General features: G+C 38.6%; 2 protein-coding genes across 4 annotated transcripts in view; both read right to left on the bottom strand.

Annotated features, from left to right (window-relative positions):
• The window catches only part of pudp (pseudouridine 5'-phosphatase), a 362,626-nt gene that overhangs the window by 277,932 nt on the left and 63,203 nt on the right, over positions 1 to 21,491 (bottom strand). The gene's annotated exons all lie outside the window — the stretch shown is intronic.
• sts (steroid sulfatase (microsomal), isozyme S) overlaps positions 1 to 21,491 on the bottom strand; it is a 40,829-nt gene that overhangs the window by 7,931 nt on the left and 11,407 nt on the right. For all 3 annotated transcript variants that reach the window (XM_079615736.1, XM_079615735.1, XM_079615737.1), the window contains 4 exons: positions 8,165 to 8,579; positions 4,483 to 4,619; positions 528 to 665; positions 207 to 366 (listed from right to left, as the gene is read on the bottom strand). In XM_079615736.1, coding sequence (XP_079471862.1) covers positions 207 to 366; positions 528 to 665; positions 4,483 to 4,619; positions 8,165 to 8,579 — 850 coding nt within the window. The remainder of the gene's footprint in view (positions 1 to 206; positions 367 to 527; positions 666 to 4,482; positions 4,620 to 8,164; positions 8,580 to 21,491) is intronic.

Here is a 21,491-nt window from a genome sequence, read left to right as displayed (position 1 = left end):
AAACATTCTATACTAATTAGATAATTTGGGCATATGTTCATCTTATTAAGTGACTGAAAACATAATCTGATCTATTGATTTCTGTATATCCAAATATTTCAATGTATCTCCTGATTATTAGCATCTATTATATCTGCATATTGTATGTTGTCTCAGTAACCACATTCTTGATTGACAGATCGTGTTGCTAGGCTACAGATTCTCACCTGTCACTAGGTATGGAAGCACCAGCTAAATTCAGCACCGTGGGGAAAATATCCATGTTGCTAGTGGGCTCATCAATGACCTTCCCAGCAGGCAAGACACCTGGCCAATGAAGAATCCCCGGTATCCGAATCCCACCTTCCCAATTGGTAGACTTGCCAGCTGCTCCAGTGAGGGTATGGAGAAACAGAGGGAGTGAAATCGCAGTTACTGTTCAACTTTTAAACTAAAAATAATGCTGAAATGTGATGCTTTGTTCACAAGGGTTAATAAACTGGCCATCAAGACTATTATATGGGACAGAATAGAATAGGACAGAACACCTTTGTATATGCTGCTATAACCCCCGTGCATCTCTCCGTGAATGGAGATCTCTTCCAGGTGAGGCCCCTGATCTGAAGTCATGTACACCAGAGTGTTTTGCTTTAAGTTTAAGCGCTCCAGAGTCTGCATGATTTGACCTAAGAACAGCAACAGCGAAGTGAGAAGTCAGACCGACAATAAGATCAAAATTAAAATACTAAAATCAACCTGGTGCAACATTTAGCTTATCTACTTATCTTAACTACTTAAAAAGCTAAATCTTTCAGTGCAATGCAGTACTGAATTGATTTCTCAAACATTGTCACTTCGGGTTTGTTTAAACCCATAACACTAAAGTATAAACTTCAAATCATTACATGTAGCACACACTTTTATTTAACCAATATACAATTGAGACCACAGTTAAAAAAAAAAAAGGTGCATTTTGGGTTTTAGAGTAAGTGCTCTGATTACACTTTATGTGATTTAAGTTTAAGTGATGCCTGAAGAAGAGTATCTTCAGCTGTCTCTTGAAGGTTGTGACTGTCTTAGCAGATCTAGTGGATGATGAAAGTTTTTCTACCAGTTCAGTCCAAACCACTTAACATGTGACAAATTCGAACTTTGTTTTGTCGATGTATATTTAAACATTCTACTATAATATACATGTAATACATTTCGAATATCCTTCATTGATAACCTTGTAAAATCTGCATACTGAGTTCCAGCTGGTCTTTTTTCAATGCATCTGCATTTTGAATTGTACTTGGCATTTTTTCATGCATCTGAGGTATTTAAAGGGATAGTTCACCCCAAAATTAAAATTCTCTCATTTACCGTTTTATTTATTTTAGTAATAAATAGTTATTTATTACTTCTGCAAAAAAAAAAAAATGTTGGTAAGCAAATACTTTTGGATACCATTGACTTTCTTTATATAAATGAAAAACCAGTGAGACATTTTTCAAAATATCTTAGAAATTCAATCAGGTTTGGAATAGGGTAAGGGTGAGTAAATGATGACAGAATTGTCACGTTTAGGTGATCTATCCCTTTAAGCCACCATTACACTGCAAAATGGATAAACGTTCTGATACACAACTTCATTAACACAGAACCAAAGCTTAAACTTTGTTCTTGAAGTTTAAACGTAAAACATTAACACTTATTTTGTTGCCTTCAGGAAATTCAAATCTAGTTATTTTTTATTCTACCAGTCAAAGGTTTTGATACAACTGACTGAATGTAGTTTATGATCTTTAAAACCATTAGATATTAAAGCGTGAAATAATACTAGACAAAAATAAATTGTGTCTAGACATAAATGATTGTCTAGACATATAACATGTAACAATATATAACTTATGTCTAGACATAAGTTAACTCAAAGGTTAACTTATTTGGTTACCACCTTGCCGATATCAATTAATTCATTCTGCTTATTCTCCCAAATACTCAAGTATGACTAAGATAACTGTCCTTCGCTTTAAAATGATCGCTCTTGCACAACAGTGATGAGAGTATCCATTATGTGCTATAAGCAATGTCTTTACTGCATTTATATGGTAACTACTGTATACAAATTTTTCACAAAAAAAAAAAAAACCCAACTACAACATTTTAAGAACCCATTCATTGTGTCCTTTTTTAAAGGAACTCTCATTGGTTTGTGATAAATTACTTCTCGGCTCAGCTACCTCAGAAGATAAATTTAGCAAATCTGATTAATTAAAGGTGCTGTATGGAGTTTTCAGCAGCATCCAGCGGTGATGTTTCAGATTGCAACCAATACGTTTACAAACGAATGCTCGTGCACGTGCTTTCTTTTGTTTTTTGTTATTATGTGGAGTTTGTGTTGGAGTCTGTGTTGTGCTAATCGTTTCCTAGTATTAGCAGACTCCATGTCATAAAGTTGCAGTGTCGTCGCTGTTGAGTACAAAGTCAGTAGACGAGGCGAGAGGCGAGACGCTCAGGAGCGCGCATGCAGGTCTCAGTCACGTGACTGGATTTCGCAGCAAATCCGACCCGGAGACTTCACATAGAAATAGGAATACTTGCTTTCAGAGGTAATAGCAAAACCCACCAAGTGGATAATTTTATTGTGAGATTACAACCCCTTCACACACAGGCAATAAAAAAATTATTAATTTTAGTAGAAAAACTCCATACAGCACCTTTGAAGGCAAAAAAAAAGATGTAGTTCAGTTTGAGATAATAGCTTATTACCAAGACTTCCATTGTAAGGCGTGAAGTATTTTGACTCCCAAAATTCACACCTACAGTATATGTGTCTGTTGATCATTTCATTTCAAACTTATTTTCCAAAGCAGGGGTGTCAGGGGTGTCTTGCACAGTTTAGCTCCAACCCTAATTAAACACACCTGAACCAGTTAATAAAGGTATTTAGGATTACTAGAAGCTTCAAGTCAGGTGTTCTGGAGCTGGTTGGAGCTACACTAAAAACTAAAATCATTTGCTGTGTTTGAAATCACCCCCTATACCCTAATTAACTATTCCCTACATTACTCTTCTTGAAAGAGTGAATGGAAACGAGTGAGTGAATTCAGACACTGAGGGCTGCTGATTTTGCATAGTTTGTGCTTGCCGTTTAATAGTAATCATTTGAAATGTAACAAACTGGCAGATACAGTAGTAATGAAAGATTTATCTCTGCCATTTAGTGCCCTATTTCAGGGTTTAGGGGGTGATTTCGGATACAGCCCTAGACACATGTGCCCGGCTGTGAGAGATACTCCACCCAGAAAATGAAAATTCTCTCATTATTTACTCACACTCATTCCATCCCATGTGTATATGACTTTATTTCCTCTGAAGAACACAAATGAAGATTTTGAAAAAAAATATCCATGAATACATATTATGCAAGTTGTGCTTCAAACCATAAAAATAAACATGACAGGATCTACACAACTTAATTTTATGAATCAATGTCTTCTGAAGCCAAATGATAGGTGCGTGTGTAAGAAAATACAAACTTTTAACGATACACCATCATTTCCGGTCAACTGTCATACACGGCTGTGATGAAATATGATGAAAGTGCATTCTAAAAAAAAAAGTGATGCAAAACCACAGAGAATTGTCACGTCTCACGAAAGTTTAGCAACATACTGATGTTTATGTCAAGTGTGAATTCGTATGAACCCATGTATGACACTTGGCCGGAAGCAATACGTTATATTTAAAATACATTTTTCTTCAGTAGACATAAAAATAAAGTTTTGCTTCAGTAGACATTGATTCATCAACTGGGGTAGTAAGGATTCCCCGTTTAATTTAAAAACATTTGCATTATATAGACTCGCAGAGATGGATTACCCATATATATCTGGGTCAGCATGAGAGAAAATGATATGTAAAAGTTGAGAGAAATTGTAATTTTGTGTGGAGAATCCCTTTTATATGGAGTTGGATTCATTTAACAGATTCCTTACAGGAATGAAATTTCTGTCATTATTTATTTTACTCATCCTTTTGCCATTTATGTATGACTTCCTTCTGTGGACCATACAATAAGAAATGTCTTTCTTTGTTTTCAAGTAAGTGGTCAGCTAAACTGTTTGGTTACTGTAACAACATTCTTCAAAATATCATACAACCATATAGTCATTCAGGTTTAAAACAACATTCGGGTGAGTAAATGATGACAGTTCATGTTTTGGGTGAACTATCCCTTTAATTTTACAGCATGTTAGGGATAGTTCAGCCAGGTTTGGAATGGAATGCGGGTGAGTAAATGCTGACAGAATTTGCATTATTAGGTGACCTATCCCTTTTAAGATGGCTTTCTGACGGAACTATTGAGAGGGTCTTGTATAGGCCATGGGGTGCACAAATTCAAGCATGGTAAGTCAAGGAGGTGTCCACATACTTTAGTCGAACTTGCTTTGTAAACTTATCAATTTATCTTTAGAATCGTTATGTGACAAGGCAAAGTCAAAAGTCATTTAGTACCTACACTCCAGTCTATCTCCATGACAGCGTCACCATAGAGGCCATGCTGGCTCTTCCCCCTGAAGAGAGGAGAGGCAAAAAGTCCAGTGTGGACTTGAATGAATGAGAAGAAGAGCAAGAAAGGACTCTGTGAATTCCTGTGGGGAAAACAAACAAACAGAAAACCCTTAATGTTCCATCTTGCATTACCATTGGACAAACAAAAAGCACATTTCTGGGTTGTATTATCCCATCAGATCAGGGATCAGAGCCTGGCTGAAAGGGATTTGCTTCCATGTGAGGTTTCATAAGGCTTTGTTGGTGACATGTCTTACAGTGCCTTACAATACAATAGTGCAAGAAGAGAATTTAAACTTGATCATTACTATAAGAATCTATCATTGGTTAAACAAATAAAAAACAAAATTTTTCAATAAACCGATTCTCTGATACAGCTAAGAATTAAGGCAGAGAGATACTGTATTTTAAATAAAGGAATAAAAAAATTCTAAAATGTAATTGTAAGACCTTATGACTGACTTTCTTCTATGGAGCGCAAAATGACACATTTTGAACAATTGTACTGATCATTCTATTTCACAAAATAAATTGGAACTGATGTGTTTAAACTTCAAAGGACACAAAATTACCATTATAGTATCATAAAAGTGGTCCATATTTTTTTTTATCTATTTCAGATCTTCTGAAGCCAAACTGTGGTCATTATTCACTGACAATTATACGTTTATGCTGTTTCCGTGTCTTTTTAGAATCATGAAAGCCTCAAGGATGGAATACAGACTTTGCAGATTTGGGGCAGTCAGAATTAAGATGTCAGGGGACCCCATGTCAAGGGTTCAGACAGGAACGCTTGTTAATAATAACATTGATAAAGATTATTTTGATATTGGTTGATAGTGTTTTGATTCTTTATTACTCCTCTTTTTTAGCACGTTAATGTTCAAGGTTAATTGCATATCATAATATATGTTATAATCAAATTATTAATTGTTATTATTGTAACTAATAGTAATAATAATAATAATTTTATTATGTTATTTTATTTTAAAATTACTATACAAATATGTATGGTTGTCCTAATTTCTATGCTTTCAAATGTTAAACCATTGAGCTTTTATTTAGGTGGAAAACTACAGGGAGATCTTAACTCTTCTCTTTGTTGACGACAGATTTCTGAACGATTATCATTTCAAATTTAAGAAGACGGTTGGCACATCGCGTTCCCAAATACAAATTATAAGAGAGAGAAACTCTCAGCACTTTCAGTTCGTGTGGAGTAGCATTTACTGTGATTAGAAAATGAACACAGTGCCGTGCTCCACTCTGAAACATGCAGCACATCAAGCTATACATTTATGAAAAAAATGTATATATGACATTTTTTTTTTATAATTTGCTGAGAGGACAACACTGAAGTTTATCTTTTCAACCTGTGTTTTTGTGAAATTCAATACCGTGATAAAAGTATCAGCAGAAAGTTGTATACGTCGTATGCATAACTGTGCCTGTGCCTGGCTGTATCTCTATATACTAGTTCTATATACCAGTGGCGAGCGGTGACTTTTTTTAACTGGGAACGCTGGGTGTCGTGCTATGTCAAAAATTCACCTGGTGCACGTTGGATGCGTTTATAATAAGCCGTTCGCTCTAGACAGTGTTCGCTGCTCAATTGTTTACTCTCATAACACATGGCAACACAGCTAAAAGTTTCCTATAATTGAGCATTTATTGAAAGTAGCCTACATTTAACTGTAAATGTACTTCACAACCTTCATACCTTCACAAGCACCCGTAAAAGCTGTCGAGTTAAGTCAAGCGCCACGCACAAAAGGGGGGTTTGCAAAATATGCTGTATTTTTGTTATTCCGCTATTTGGCACTAATGTCACAGAAACAACATGCTTCACCTCATAACGGTATGGCGCATATTTAAATCAGAGACGACAAATAAGACACCTTGGCAGGCGTCAATTCAAATGTAGCCTATGCTAAAAGTGTTTTTTTTATTATTAACAATTAAAAACAAGTATAATATAATAAATCTTAGAAGCCTATTATAAATAAAACATAAGTAAAATATAATTCGAATAAATGTAAGTATAATAAAAATAGAAGTATTATTTTAAAAAATAAGTTGAAATAATGCAAAATGATGTCTGTAACAAACGCATAGACTACGATTAACAGCCTCGGACAGTTACAGGTCTGCTTACAGTAGGTCTGTTTATAACAGTTTATACGTTTTCATTACAAATAAATGTCCCTATGGAGAAAATAAAATACTATGAAAATAGTTTCCGTTATGACATTTTTTACACTTGATTTAGTATAGGTAAGTAGTCTTGTATCAAAGACAATATAATTTTTGTTGATTGAGATCTGGCAGTAGCAGCAGCAGATTTTTCCCCTTGGGCGAGCAATCAGACAGATTTCCCGACGCATTAAATCCCCCATGTGCCAGCAAACCAATGAGATTGCGGGACAGTGATGACGATACATAACAACAGAGCGTAACCGACAAAACTGCTGTGAATCAGCTTATCCGGAACTATCAGTTAGTGGTAGATTTGAAGAAAATTACCGTCGTTTGGCAAATAAATAAATGACTGAAAGTCACATACGTATTACTAACATTGTATCATGCAAGCTTTATGATACACCTCAAACAAGGGAATTTATAGGAATTTATAGTGTTAATACTAATAAGAGAGTCCATTAATGGCTTGGGCATTCAGAGCATTCGCAGCTTATGGACCGCACGTCACTGCTATGTACTATAACAGAAAGCTGCAGTCCCAAGCTACAAAAATCATATTATTATTATGTTTTCTAAAACCAATATTTCAGAATATGTATTTTTATGAGAAGCAAACTGACATACGATGTCTCCCGAGAAATGTATCAATTTAATGAGCTTTATGCTTAACTACCCAAAACTATCTGCCAATAGAGTTAGGAAAAATAAACTTAAAAGTTTGTTTAAAAAAATCTAATTTGCTGTAGGTAGGTGGACCTCATTTTAAAAATCTGCTCATGGCCCCCACAATACTAAGGCCGACCCTGAGTGTATGATGGGCACAGACATTTTCTTTTTTAGGTTTAGACTGATTCCATTAAGACAGAGAATTTCAAAAGTGTTTGATATTTTTAGACAATTTTGGAACACATACTGTTTTCTTTTGTCATGCGTCTCCTAGCAACAAGCCGCATGTTTCTGTGTGAGTTTGTGTTTGAAACTACTTAAAATTCTGGACGTGTAATCCTCAATCTTTTAGTGCAGTTTTTAGCCAAGTTGTTCTCTATAACCAGTTTTGAAGTCAGCAAGTGTATGAATCCAAGTGTTTTAAAATATGTTCTGAATTTAGTTGTGCACTGTACTTCTACATTTTGCCCCCATTCATTGTAGTTGCGACCTGACACAGAGAAAATAGAGTAATACAGTTTTGGAATGAAAATGAGCACATCATGACAGAATTAAAAAAATGTGGGTGACATCTACCTTTAAATTCAGAGGGTTAATTAAATTAATAATGCAAAGACTTAAGCAAGACCTTCAATTTCAATACACAGACCTTTCAACCTGGATTGGCAATTTCCCCTGATATTAGTTCAGTCACTGCATTTGTAAGATCAAACTGGGTACCTAAAAAGCTTTAACATGGACATACAAAGTAGACACATACCTTTCCAGATACTCTATGGCTTCACTGGTCATCCTTTGAGTGAGGTTCTCTGATGTATATGGCTGCTCAACAATCTCCGCCCCTCGCATGACAAAGCAGTTTAGATTGGGGAATGTGTACAACAACACACCAAAGAGACTCACAAACACCCCAACCAGGACCAGAAAAACAAAAACTACTTTCCTGGTCACAGTTATTGTCCCTCTAATATGGAGTAACACCAGGGAAACCAGACCAATACCAAGGGCCTTGTATGGGATGTGAACATGTACGTTATGTAAGACAGAGCCATGTCCAGGCTGGCAGTCCCGAAGGTGCGTCATAATGGTGCCGTAGAAGTAGTCAAAGCCATGAGAGTTAGGATGGTGGCAGTGGTCGGTACTCTCTTCACAGTTGAGACCCAGGTGCCATTTCCCTAAAAAAAAAAAAAAAAAAATGCATTAGAATTGAATGTTTCTCATTCTAACGTTCTACACAGCAGCAGAATTTGGTTGTCAGTTATGTATACGAGTCCTTAATACAGTTATGTCCACACACATTTCAGTTATTTATGGGAGTGACAACAACATTCTTTAAATCAAACTTACACCTGTATATTTTCAGGACTCACCAACTAGTTGTCTGTCAGGTCAAACAGTCCGAGAGAGATGCTCTGCAATGCACAAACGTGTCTACCGTGTGTTGCGGGTTTTAGTGTGTGGTTTCGCTTTTGGTAACTTACAGCGAAGGAAATATGTGGGCCATATGAAGGTTTGAAGTCACTTCTCTCCACTGGAGCTGCTCATGGCAGTTTTTTTTTTTTTTTTTTTTTACCTACACACAACTCAAATGCTCTGCCCTTCACCCAGATATAAAGGCTGATGTCGGTTAATAAAGATTTGACGGATGAAATCACAACCCGATTGGACTCTTGTTGTGTCAAAAGTGATAAGACGTTTCAGTTTTATGGACATCTTTTATATTACGCTACGGTTACTGGTAAGAGAATATAGACTTGACTCCCGTTGCATGGTCATACAGACAGTATTTGAGACGGTACTGTAAGTTGTTGTTTGAACGGAACATGTCGAGACTCACACCTGTAAGTAAATGCAGTTGTCAATCCCAAAAACTGGCAGTGAGCATAGCCAATATCTCCCTGTGGAAAACGGCTCAGTTATGTGTGACCACGTTGTTCTCAGCAGAGTTGAAGAGACTTTTTCCGTTACATCAGTATCTATGTTTCCATCATAAGTTGCGAATTTAACATACTTGAAAAAAAATTATATTGCATAAAACATTTGCGGATAAAGCACCATTTCCATCCAGTCAGTCCAAGAGAACAAAATCATCACTTCCTGATAAAATGGCAATACATATCACTAAGAAAAACTGAATTGGCTTCCTAAAAACACCAGTGTAAATATAAGGTGGACTGAGATGCTATCACAACTAAAAGGAAGTCCAGGCCTTGTTCACTATGCTCATCGAAAAGGAGTTAAATTAAATTAAACTATTAATTTTGCTCGCAACAGATTGATGCATGAACTTACATCTATTCTGACACACCTGCATTATACACCTGTGACATTTTTTCACACAGACATTTACCTGCAAATAACAAATTTCCCAGGTTTGCCAGAGACAACAGACTCACAAAAATCAAACAATACCTTTTGGTCTCTCTCTCTCTCGCCCCTTGGGTGTTACAGGCGGCTTTGAGAAATGTCGATTTCAGAGTGTCTGCTTATTTAGACAATCTGCTTCACTGCACTCTGTCTCAGAACAGGAAAGGGACAAGTAGATTCCTTCAGGATGTGCCTTTGTCTGTTGGGCCTAATGGCCTCGACATGGGTTGTTAATTTCTAGGGGTTATTGCAAATGACAGAGTTTCTGCACTGGACAGCTACACAGTATTTGCGTGCCCACTCTCACCTCAACTGTCAGTTGACAGGTTCTTTAGTCCGCATTCAAGATCCCTTATTTATAAGAACTGGAATCTAGGGCCAGTTTCACAGAGGAAAGTCGATAAACGAGCACTCATTTGCTGAGAGCCTGAGTTTGAGGGCAGAGCAGTGAAGAGCTTACGACCCTCATAATTTTACTAGGGGACTGTTGAAAGCTTGAATATGATTGGTTGAAAAAAGGTTGGTTTTTTTGCCACAAAATTATGTTTTATTATGTACAGAAAGCACATACTCTCTTTCTCCAGCTCTCTCCCACTAAAACGCACACGCATACAGAACAGACACACAATTGCACAGAAACCTTTTGCTATCTCTGATCTGACGATTTTATCAGTAAAATAGTTTAGCAACTTTAACAATGACATTGTACATAGACATGATCATAGACTTTCTGTCACAAATTAGATTTTCTTTTTGTTTTTTTTATGTTGTTAAATTCTATGGCTTTACTGACTGGTAAACAGTTCAGAATTGCTCCTTATATCTCAGTATAAGTGTGTGTGTGTGTGTGTGTGTGTGTGTGTGTGTGTGTGTGTGTGTGTGTGTGTGTGTGTGTGTGTGTGTGTGTGTGTGTGTGTGTGTGTGTGTCTGTGTGTCTGTGTGTCTGTGTGTCTGTGTGTGTGTCTTGATGGTTTAGACTCTAAACTTTAGAGTTTAACCCTTTCATTGCTGTGTAGTTTTGCTTGCATTACAGGATAATAAATATATTAGTCTTTTTCTCTTTTTTGGATGACAAAATGACATAGAATAGAATGAATGAGGCATTTATATAGCGCTTTCATATGTACTACTGTACACCCAAAGCGCTTTACAATCATATCAGGGGACCTCTCCTCAACCACCACCAGTGTGTAGCATCCACTTGGATGATGTGACGGCAGCCACAGTACAACAACGCCAGTGTGCTCACCACACACCAGATACAGATGGAGAGAGGAGAGAGAGTGATAGAGGCAATTCAATGGATGGGGATTATTAGGAGGCCATGATTGGTAAGGGCCAATGCGGGTGGAATGTGGCCAGGACACCGGGGTTACACCCCTAATCTTTACGAGAAATTCCATGGGCATTTAATTTTTAATGACCACAGAGAGTCAGGACCTCGGTTTTATGTCTCATCCGAAAGACAGTGCTCTTTGACAGTATAGTGTCCCCGTCACTATACTGGGTGATATATATATACTGTATGTGTGTGTGTGTGTGTGTGTGTTCACGCACAACATGATATCAGGAAGCAGCGTAATACGCACAGGAAGGGAGGTGACGGTGGTGCGTCATTCGAGTTACTCCTCTCACTTCTACTAGTTTTACTAAGATATCTTATCTAGTGCTGCCACTAACGACTAATCTTTCGACTAATTTTTCGATTAGTCGACTAATCTAAATGACTAATTAAAAAAAAAAATCAAGTGTTTGTTACTTCGTTGTGTCCATTTTATTTTGAACTCAACTGAAGGGCCAAAACATAAAATGTCACCTGGGGCCGTATTCACAAAGCATTTTATCTTACCACTAGGAGTACTCCTAAATCGCACTAAAAGATTTTAGCTAGGAGTGTTCTCTTAAAAGTTATTCACAACGCCTTTCAGACCTACTCTTAGTAAGGAAAAATGACAACTCCTAAACTAAGAGTGAGTCTTCGTTGCTATGATGACGTCAATTATCATGCACGAGCTTCCTCGCAATGATCACGGTGATTGGTTGTTAGATGACAGGGCCATCATGCGAACCATAACACAGACGCACCAAATCATGGAATTACAACATCTAAATATGTCTGTGTCCTACACAAAATAATAATAATAATGTAATCGAAATGCATATATAATGACATGTTTGTGCAGGCCCCAGTGAAGTGTAATTCTAAAAAGGCAGAGAGAGAGAGAGAGAGAGACAGAGAGAGAGAGAGAGAGAGAGAGAGAGAGAGAGAGAGAGAGAGAGAGAGAGAGAGAAGTTGTGAATTAAAGTAAATCTAGGTAGCCTAATACCCTAACGAAAACCGCCACTTGCCTAATAATGAAAAACGACACTTGCATTAACACTTGCTTGGTTAATTGATATCCTATTAGCCTAAATAGACTACTTAAAGCAAGGAAATATTGCTCCTATTTAAGTAATGTAATAGTTGAATGACGGCGGATTATGAACTCGCCAAAACGGAAAAGAAAGCCCAACTGGACGCAGGATCAGTTACTGCTGCTGGCCCAGTTGGTGCTGAAAAAAATAAAAAATAAAATAAAAGGGAAATTCGGCACTGGGATACAACATCGAGAATTGTGAAGTTTGTATCGAACACAATCTGGGTATTGATGGAGTGGGTTTTCTTTCTATTCACAAACACGTCCTCATCCTGACGTGGTGCAATTATTTTAATATGTCCCGTAGCACCGACCACTCCGGCAATATCCATAAAGCTGGCTTTGTTTCTTTGGAGTTGGCGAATGTCAGGAAAACTTATGAACTGTCGAATAATATGGGGTCTACAGAGTGCATTGATGGTTTGGTGGATGGATCTGCATTACCGATGGCTGGGATATCGCTAGATCGTCGGCATTACACAATTGCATTTTCCCCGTTGCCAGGTAGCGAAGTGTTATCAAACATTTCAATTCGGCACTGATTGGGTTGTTGCGATTAGTTGGCGCTGTTATTGCATCCCTCACAAGATCCACAACAATCAGTATTCCCTCACGGTTAAGGCGGTGTCTTTGTAATAACGCCGTGTCATTGGCTGTCTCCAACACACTGTGTCGCGCGGCGATTTTAAGATCCTTTGTGAATAGGTCTTAGTGAGTTAGGAGTCCTCTCGACTTCTTTTAAGCTGTCCCAGACTTAGGTGCTACTTTTAGGGCTAAAATGCTTCGTGAATTACTCTTAGTGAAAAAAATTAGGAGTCCTAAAGTTAGAAGTGACACGCCCATTATTTTTAGGAGTTGCTCCTAAATTCGCCAGTTAGGAGCTACTTTTAGCCTTAAAATTCTTTGTGAATACGGCCCCTGTTCAAGAACATTATGCATTAACAATCTAAGCATAAGTATCTGCATATCCATTAGCCAATACCATATTAGTCAGAGTCCGAATCTAATCCTCTATTAACAAACATGTATGTATTCATTACTTAAATTAGCTCTTTGTTCTGCCTTAAATTAATACATTATTAGCTGACTGTACATTTGTATATGTCAATTTTTGAAATGCATAACTGATAACATCACTCTGAATTTGTAAAGTAGATGCAATGCATACCTTTTCTGTAAAGCTGCTTTGAAACTATATGTTTTGTGAAAAGTGCTCAAAAATAAATTGGAATTGAATTGAAAGAGTAATAATGAATCGCGTTTACACTTGCGTGCATGACGGGCCCGTGCCGTGGTTCACATGAATGTGAAAGCACGGACTCGGGTGCGCACTTGTTCAGGAATTAAAATGACCTGCGCATGCACATCATTTTAGCTGATTATGATGTATTTAGTTAAATAAAACAAAGCCTGATTTACCTTGGATACGAGCGAGAGTGAGCCTGCAGTGTATTTGCGCATAGGGCAAATCAGGGCAACAAATCCACTGTAAAACACACACACGCACAGTAAACCTATGTTGTTCACTCAGCTGCGCATAATAGCACAGAATTCATTTTAAAAAACAATATATTGACCTGCGTTCTGTTTTCTATCATGCGCCGTGCACGTGTGCGGTGACGTAAGATGCACGCAAACGCATCAGGGTTCGATAGAATCAAGTTGAGTGTGAAACCAGACCAACACTGCGGGGGACGCCGGGAACAATCGCGCTCGGACCGCAGCAAACAAGCCCACTGTGAAAGCACCGTCACCTGCCTCAGCAATTTTTCATATCAAAGCAGTGAAGGCGGGGCGGAATCGAGAAGGAAGAGGATAGCAGATTAACCAGCACGGCGCACAGACTGGTGTGTGGAGGTGAATTACAGTGAGCCGTTTGAGACGGGAGACCAAAAATAAATAGGCGGTCAATAGTAAAACGACACGTCGACTAAAACAATTGCCGTCGACTAATCGCGGCAGCACTAATCTTATCACGTGGGAATTGGCCATTTTTATTACAGACATCCTATGGTAAAATTACATTACCCCACCTCTCCATGATAAATTAGTCCCGTCCGAATAGGGCTATAGTCTTCTTAAATGTACGGGCTTTAAATCCATATTGCCCGTCGTACACAGTTGCCCTGAAGTTACAGGAATGGCGGTGGCGCCGGGGCTTGGGCCCGTCATCGCTGCTTGCAGCGTTTCATGTTTCATGCGTTTCATGTTTCTGGTTCACTGAAATCACTGCATTCTGGTCATATTAGACAACACCACAACGGTGGCATACATAAATCAGCAGGGGGACACCCACTTGCCACAGCTGCACAGTTTGGCAGTTAAGTGGAGGAATGCACATTCCCATTTGTGTGACAGTAATCAACAGGTGACTCAAGTGTGTGAGAGATACGGATATGTAATTTTATGAAGGATGCACATAATTTAAAAACCACTAAAACCATCCTGGGATCTAACTGTGAAACACACTCTCTTGAATTTCAATTTTGAACCAAACATTGATTCCCCACGAAAGATGAAAAGCATCTACTTTTCCCAAAGACAGCTTTACAGCTTGCACTGTTTCCTGCAAAGTGAGTCAGCGAGCTGCATGCTCCGTCACTGTACCCCACTTGCTTGTGAACTCACATTTGTCCCTGAGATGAGTCTTTAGCTGCTACTGGCTTTTGATCCAGTGGTGTATCAATGACTTTGATACACAGGACAACACAAACTACAAAAGTGAATCACAGTTCCCAAAAGCAGGACAACTGTTTTCAGCATCCGAAACAGAGAGAGCTTTATTGCCAATTATGTTTACACACACACAAGGAATTTGTCTTGGTGACAGGAACTTCCAGTGCAGAAGGAAAAATACAGACATACATAGGAATTACACAATAACATTTTCAGTTAAAAATGTTATTTAGAGATGTACAATTTTTAGATGTTTTGTACAAATGGACAGTTATAGTAGACAATGTATAGTTATGAGAGATTTAACTGTTCAGGCTGAATATACTGTAGCCTGAGGGCAAAAAAACTATTCTTGTGCCTGATTGGTCTGGTGCTCTATAGTGTAGTAAAGCACTTTGGGTGTACAGTAGTACATATGAAAGTGCTATATAAATCATTCATTCATTCATTCATTCATTGTGCCGACCAGAGGGCAACAGTTCAAAGAAAATGTGGCGTGGGTGTGTGGGGTCCAAAGTGATTTTCTTAGCCCTTTTTCTCACTCTGGAGGTGTAAGGCCGTGTGTCCAAAAAAGCGTTTTTAGCTAGCTGAAAAAGCTAGGCGCTCTGCTGAAAACGCCGAGCTGTGAGCACTTGAGAGAGCGGTTTGGCAGTTGAGACACTTTGCTTGTTATGATACGGAATATCCGCGAAAACATTACTAGCATCTCTTTTTACACATATTTTGTTTCTGTGTTGATTCTATATAAAAATATCGATACAATGTAACGTATTTTTTTCTGGCTCTTGTTTTAAATTATTTTGTTCTGTTATTGTGCTTGTCATCGGTTGACGTTGTACAAGCAGAATGAGACGGTTGGTCTTTGCAGCTCCTTTGGCAGGTTGAACTTCCTCTGCTGACAAAAGAAGTAAAACCTCTGCTGGGCCTTTTTCACTATGAAGTCTATGTGAGTGTCCCATTTCAGGTCCTGAAAGATGGTAGTGCACAGGAACCTGAATGACTCCAATGTTCCCACAGTGCTGTTCATGATGGTGAGTGGAGGCAGTGCTTGGGGGGTTTCTTCTGAAGTCCACTATAATCTCCACTGTTTTGAGAGTGTTCAGCTCAAGGTTGTTATGACTGCATAAGACAGCCAGCTGTTCCTCCTCCAGTCTGTAAGCAGACTCTTCACTGTTTTGGATAAGGCCGATGACTGTTGTGTCATCTGCACATTTCAGGAGCTTGACAGAGGGGTCTTTCGCAGTGTAGTCCTTTGTGTACATGGAGAAGAGCAGTGGGAAGAGGACACAACCCTGAGGAGCACAGGTGCTGATAGTGAGAGTCCTGGATGTGAGTTTCCCCAGTCTTAATAGCCTCCCTGTCTGTTAGGAAGCTGGTGATCCACTGACAGATTGGGGTTGGCATGTAAAGCTTGGTCAGTTTAGCTGTGAGAAGATCAGGCAAGATGGTATTGAAGGCCGAACTGAAGTCCACAAGATCCTTACGTAAGTCCCAGGTCTGTCGAGATGTTTCAGGATGTAGTGCAGTCCCATGTTGAATGCATCATCCACAGAGCTGTTTGCTCTATAGGCAAACTGCATGGGGTCCAGTGATGTTCTTTAGATAGGCCAGCACCAGTCTTTCAAATGACTTCATGACTACAGATGTGAGAGTGACAGGTCTGTAGTCATTAAGTCCAGTGATTTTAATTTTTTTATAATAGTGGAGCGTTTGAAGCAGCTATGGACTTCACACTGCTCCAGTGATCTGTTGAAGATATGTATGAAGATTGGGGACAGTTGGTCAGCGCAGGCTTTAACAAAAAAAAGGTCAGACGCCATCTGGGCCTGAAGCTTCCTAGTGTTTTTTTTTTTTTGAAGACCCGGCTCACATCCTCCACACAGACCGCGCAGGTTGAATGGCAGAAGGGGGGAGGAGGGGAGTTGCAGGAGGTGTTGGTGTATGTGTGAAATGCAGGTCAAAGCAGGTGTGGGTTATGAGACTGGGCTTTTCAAACCTGCAGTTAAATGTATTCAGATCTTCAGCCAGTTGTTGATTCTCCACAGATCGTGGGGGTGGTGTCTTGTACTTGATGTTCCTCAGACTTGTCCAGACTGACGCCGGATCGTTGGCTGAAAACAGTTTTTTCAGCTTTTCAGAGTAGCTTAGTTTAGCCCCTCTGATCTCCTTTGTTAGCTTGTTTCTGGCCTGGGTATACAAAATTGTATTCCCACTTCTGTAAGCATCCTCTTTGGTGTGACAAAGCTGTTTGAGTTTTTTAGTAAACCATGATTTATCATTAGTGAATGATAAGAATGTTCTAGTAGGAATGCACCATAATATCCTTACAGAAACTTATGTATGATGTTCAGTGTTTGGAATAACGGCGTTTAAAATAACGGCGTTAGGTAACGACGTTATTTTTTCAGTAACGAGGTAATCTAACTAATTACTTTTCCCGTCGTTACAACGCCGTTAACGTTACTGGACGTTAAATGCGGTGCGTTATATGCATTGATTGAATAAACTGTGTAATCCGATTCCGAACGCACCCCTGGCTCGCAGCTAGTGAGGAGGTGGGTTAATAACGATGTAAGCGATTATGATTGGCTAAGGCAGAGTCATGTTTCATGGTAGCCAATCAGAGCCAATGTTTTTACACACATGCCAGCACACGCGCCAGGCGCCACACACACACACAACCGCGCGCTAAACAGATTTGACGGAGCAGCAGAGATGACGAGTCAGGAGCAATCCGATGAAAAGTTGGTGGAGATATAAGCACTACTTCAAATTCATTGTGGTCAAAGGCAAGAACGTGCATGTAATGTGTACATTATGTCCAGGAGCGAAGACTTTGTCGACATCCGTTGTAAGCAACTCTAATTTAACGAAGCATCTCTCATTGACCAGTTGTCTGGTTGAGAGAGTTTGATTTAATTTGCTAGAGTTATTCACATATGGAACCGTTTACTTTTCTTACAAAGATAATACTTGAAGTGCAGGATAAACCTCTTGCTGTCTGTCGACGTGCAATAAATATCGAAAGTTATGTACAAACACCTGTCTGTTCTACTCATTTCAACTGACTTGTGAAAACTGCTCACAAAAATCCAAATTCTTTGGATTATAGCAACTTTTTTTTTAACGCAAATTACTTTCCCTGGTAACGAGTTACTTTTATTATAGAGTAATTCAGTTACTAACTCAGTTACTTTTTGGAACAAGTAGTGAGTAACTATAACTAATTACTTTTTTAAAGTAACGTTCCCAACACTGATGATGTTACAGTCTATGTGAGTTCTTCCAGATCGGTGGCAGCAGCCTCAAAACACTCCAATCAGAGCAATTGAAGCAGGCTAGTAAATTGTGTCGCTTTGTTCGCGTGTCACTGGCGGTGTTAATGGAGCTTAAAGGGATAGTTCACTTTAAAATTAAAATTCTGTCATCATTTACTCACCCTCAAGTTGTTTCAAACCTGTATTAATTTATTTCTTCTGCTGAACACAAAGAAAGATATTTTGAAGAATGTCAGTAACCAAACAGTAGTCTGTACCCATTGACTTCCATAGTATTTTTTTTTCCTACTATGGAAGTCAATGGGTACAGACTACTGTTTGGTTACTGACATTCTTCAAAATATCTTTCTTTGTGTTCAGCAGAAGAAATAAATTAATACAGGTTTGAAACAACTTGAGGGTGAGTAAATGATGACAGAATTTTAATTTTAAAGTGAACTATCCCTTTAACAGTGGTCCAGTATATTACTGTCTCTGTTGGGACATGTAACGTGCTGTATGTATTTTGGCAGTTCACGGGAGAGATTTGCTTTGTTAAAATCACCTCCATGATGCTATACACTCTGAACAGCTGGAAGCCCGGCACGTTGTAGCTTCACTCATTTGAATGTGAAAAGTCCTTGTTAAAGCGGGTGAGGAGCAGAAGTTCATCTGTTTTCTTAGGAAGGGATTGGAGATTGGCAAGATGGTCTCGAACCACGATCGCTGAAATGTGAGCCAGGTACACTAACAAGGACACTAAACTGTAAACAACACAGTCTCTAGCAGTCATCAGCCTGCACAACTCTCACTAGCTGGCCTCTGTTACACATGCAATGAAAGAGTGGATGTCTATTTATCGAAGCAGAAGCGCAACAAAATGATGCTTCACAAATAATAAAGCGAAGATGATGAACGAATGACAAGGTAGCACAAAATAGTAACAAACATACACAAGAGTAAATGTTTGTTGTAAGTTGCCAACAGCACAGCAGCTCCAGACAAACAATCACAACATTCGCCACGCCATCATAGGGGCTTTCTCACCGGAGGAACCTTTTCATAGTTCCTAGAACTATTAACGAAAGTACCCGGATTTTGGCACGTTCGCACCGCAGGAACTAGGAACTATTTTAGTTAGGAACTCATTTGGAGGAACTAATATAGCTTCAGAGTAGGGTCTAAACCAGCAAAACAAGAACTATCCGTGACGTAAGTGTACGCTGATTTGCTGAACGCACGCGAAATACCAGCACCCGCCATTTTTAAAAAGGCTGTGTAAACACACAGATTATAGCCTATATATTTACTCCAGAAACTAACTCTACGAACATGGAAAACAGTGATAGATGGACCTCTTAACCTTTACCCTAAGGAGAAAATCCAACGAAACTTGAGGGGACCAAGACCAAACAAGATTGTTTTTCTACTCAGCTAGCGACACTGGACATCAACCACACAGCATACGCTAATAACTTTTCATTACTGTCTACTTTCTATGTATAATAGTTCTATCTAATAACATATTAATGAACATGGAGAATGCGAGCACTGTTTGTTTGCTCAGGCTCTGGCTGGCGTTCTCTGCGCCGTCAAAATAAAAGTCACAACAACAAGCGCGGCTTACGTTCCTTCAGAGTTCCTACTGGAGGTGCGAATGTAACCAGAAAACATTGCTAGGGAAACCATAAGTTCTCAGGAAACTGGCTTATAAAGTTATTGTCCAGCTAAAGTTAGTTTTGATTGATTCACTTACGTTGCAAAGATCATTAGTTATTAACTTAGAGCCTGCTAACACGACACCGTTCCAACAGAAAACACTTAAAGGGATAGTTCACTTTAAAATGAAAATTATGTCATCATATACTCACCCTCAAGTTGTTTCAAACCTGTATGAATTTCTTTCTTCTGCTGAACACAAAGGAAGATATTTTGAAGAATGTCGGTAACCAGACAGTAAACGGTTACCATTGACTGCCATAGTATTTTTTTTTTTTCTACTATGGGAACAGTTAACTGTCTGGTTACCGACATTCTTCAAAATATCTTCCTTTGTGTTCAGCAGAAGAAAGAAATTGATACAGGTTTGAAACAACTTGAGGGTGAGTCCATGATGACATAATTCGTTTTAAAGTGAACTATCCCTTTAACACACTCCGGCCCACACAACAACAGTACCTGCTGTCTCGAGCAATGCAAACCTTGAAATAGGTTCCAAAGTGCAAGTTTGAAAAAAAAAATCTCTGGTTATCTCTGCTCAAACTTCAAAAATGCTGACGCCGTGCACATGCGTATTATGTGTTTAGTCCATGTATGTGCGCAGGCGTGTATTCTTTCTTTAGAAATTGATCTCAACAAATTACTTATCTGGGCTTCAAATTTATGAATACAGAATTAATTATCGCTTCCACGTAGCCATGTGAACTGGAATTATTTTGACAACGTTTTATCTGTACAGAGGTAAAGGGAAGGAGGCCTTCACAGGGACCATCAAAATAAAGTGTAACCCATTTAAAATAGAAAACAGTTATTTTCAAATATCACACTATTACTGTTTTACTGTATTTTTGATCAGATAAATGCAGTCTTAATGATGAGACTTACAGACCCCAAACTTTTGAATATGTTTCTAAATAATGCATATTAAATGTTTCATAATATCTATAATAGAGGGTATGCCCATGAAGTCACCGTCGGCTGGAGTGGCTGTGGTTACACCCACTGAGTGGCAGAAAGACAGCATTGGTTTTCAGCGTGAATGCCGCAAAAAAGAAAGCTACAGAACAGAGAAGCAAATGGATCGCAGCAATTCATAGAAACAACTGGACTCCAAGCATGGAAAGGTGGATTTTCAGGTATTATTTTTGTGTCAATATGCTGAATTTAGCAGTAAAATCCTACCCTATATATAATATTGTATTAACTCATCAATTAAATAGCCTATTTACCATCGCATATTCTGCATAATTAGATTTTTAAATAAACACTGACAAAAAACTATACAAGATTTAGAGCTGGACAATATTATGATATATAGAGCATATAAGATATAAGTGATCATCCGGATTTAGACCAACCTATATTGTATACAAAGCGTTCACAGGCAAATTTGCTTTATGCAGTGTTTCCGCTACATTCATTCTGCCGTGGTGGGCCGCCACACCAAAAATCCTCCCGCCCACGGCTGCAGCTTCTCAGTGAGCTCCGATAATTGTGCATACTATTGTGTTATTGTTAAGCCCCACTAAAGGCATAAAAAACATTGTAAAGCACCATAAAGTTTTCGTGCACTATATTCCAAGACTTCTAAAGTAATTCGATAGCATAATGTGAGGTAAAAATTAATATTGAAGTCGTTAAGTTAAAGTTA

Source organism: Phoxinus phoxinus (assembly GCF_949152265.1).
Source record: "Phoxinus phoxinus genome assembly, chromosome: 6".
Classification (NCBI taxonomy): domain Eukaryota; kingdom Metazoa; phylum Chordata; class Actinopteri; order Cypriniformes; family Leuciscidae; genus Phoxinus; species Phoxinus phoxinus.
The sequence above is the reverse complement of the archived record's forward strand: the minus strand, read 5'-3'. Positions and strand labels throughout refer to the sequence as shown.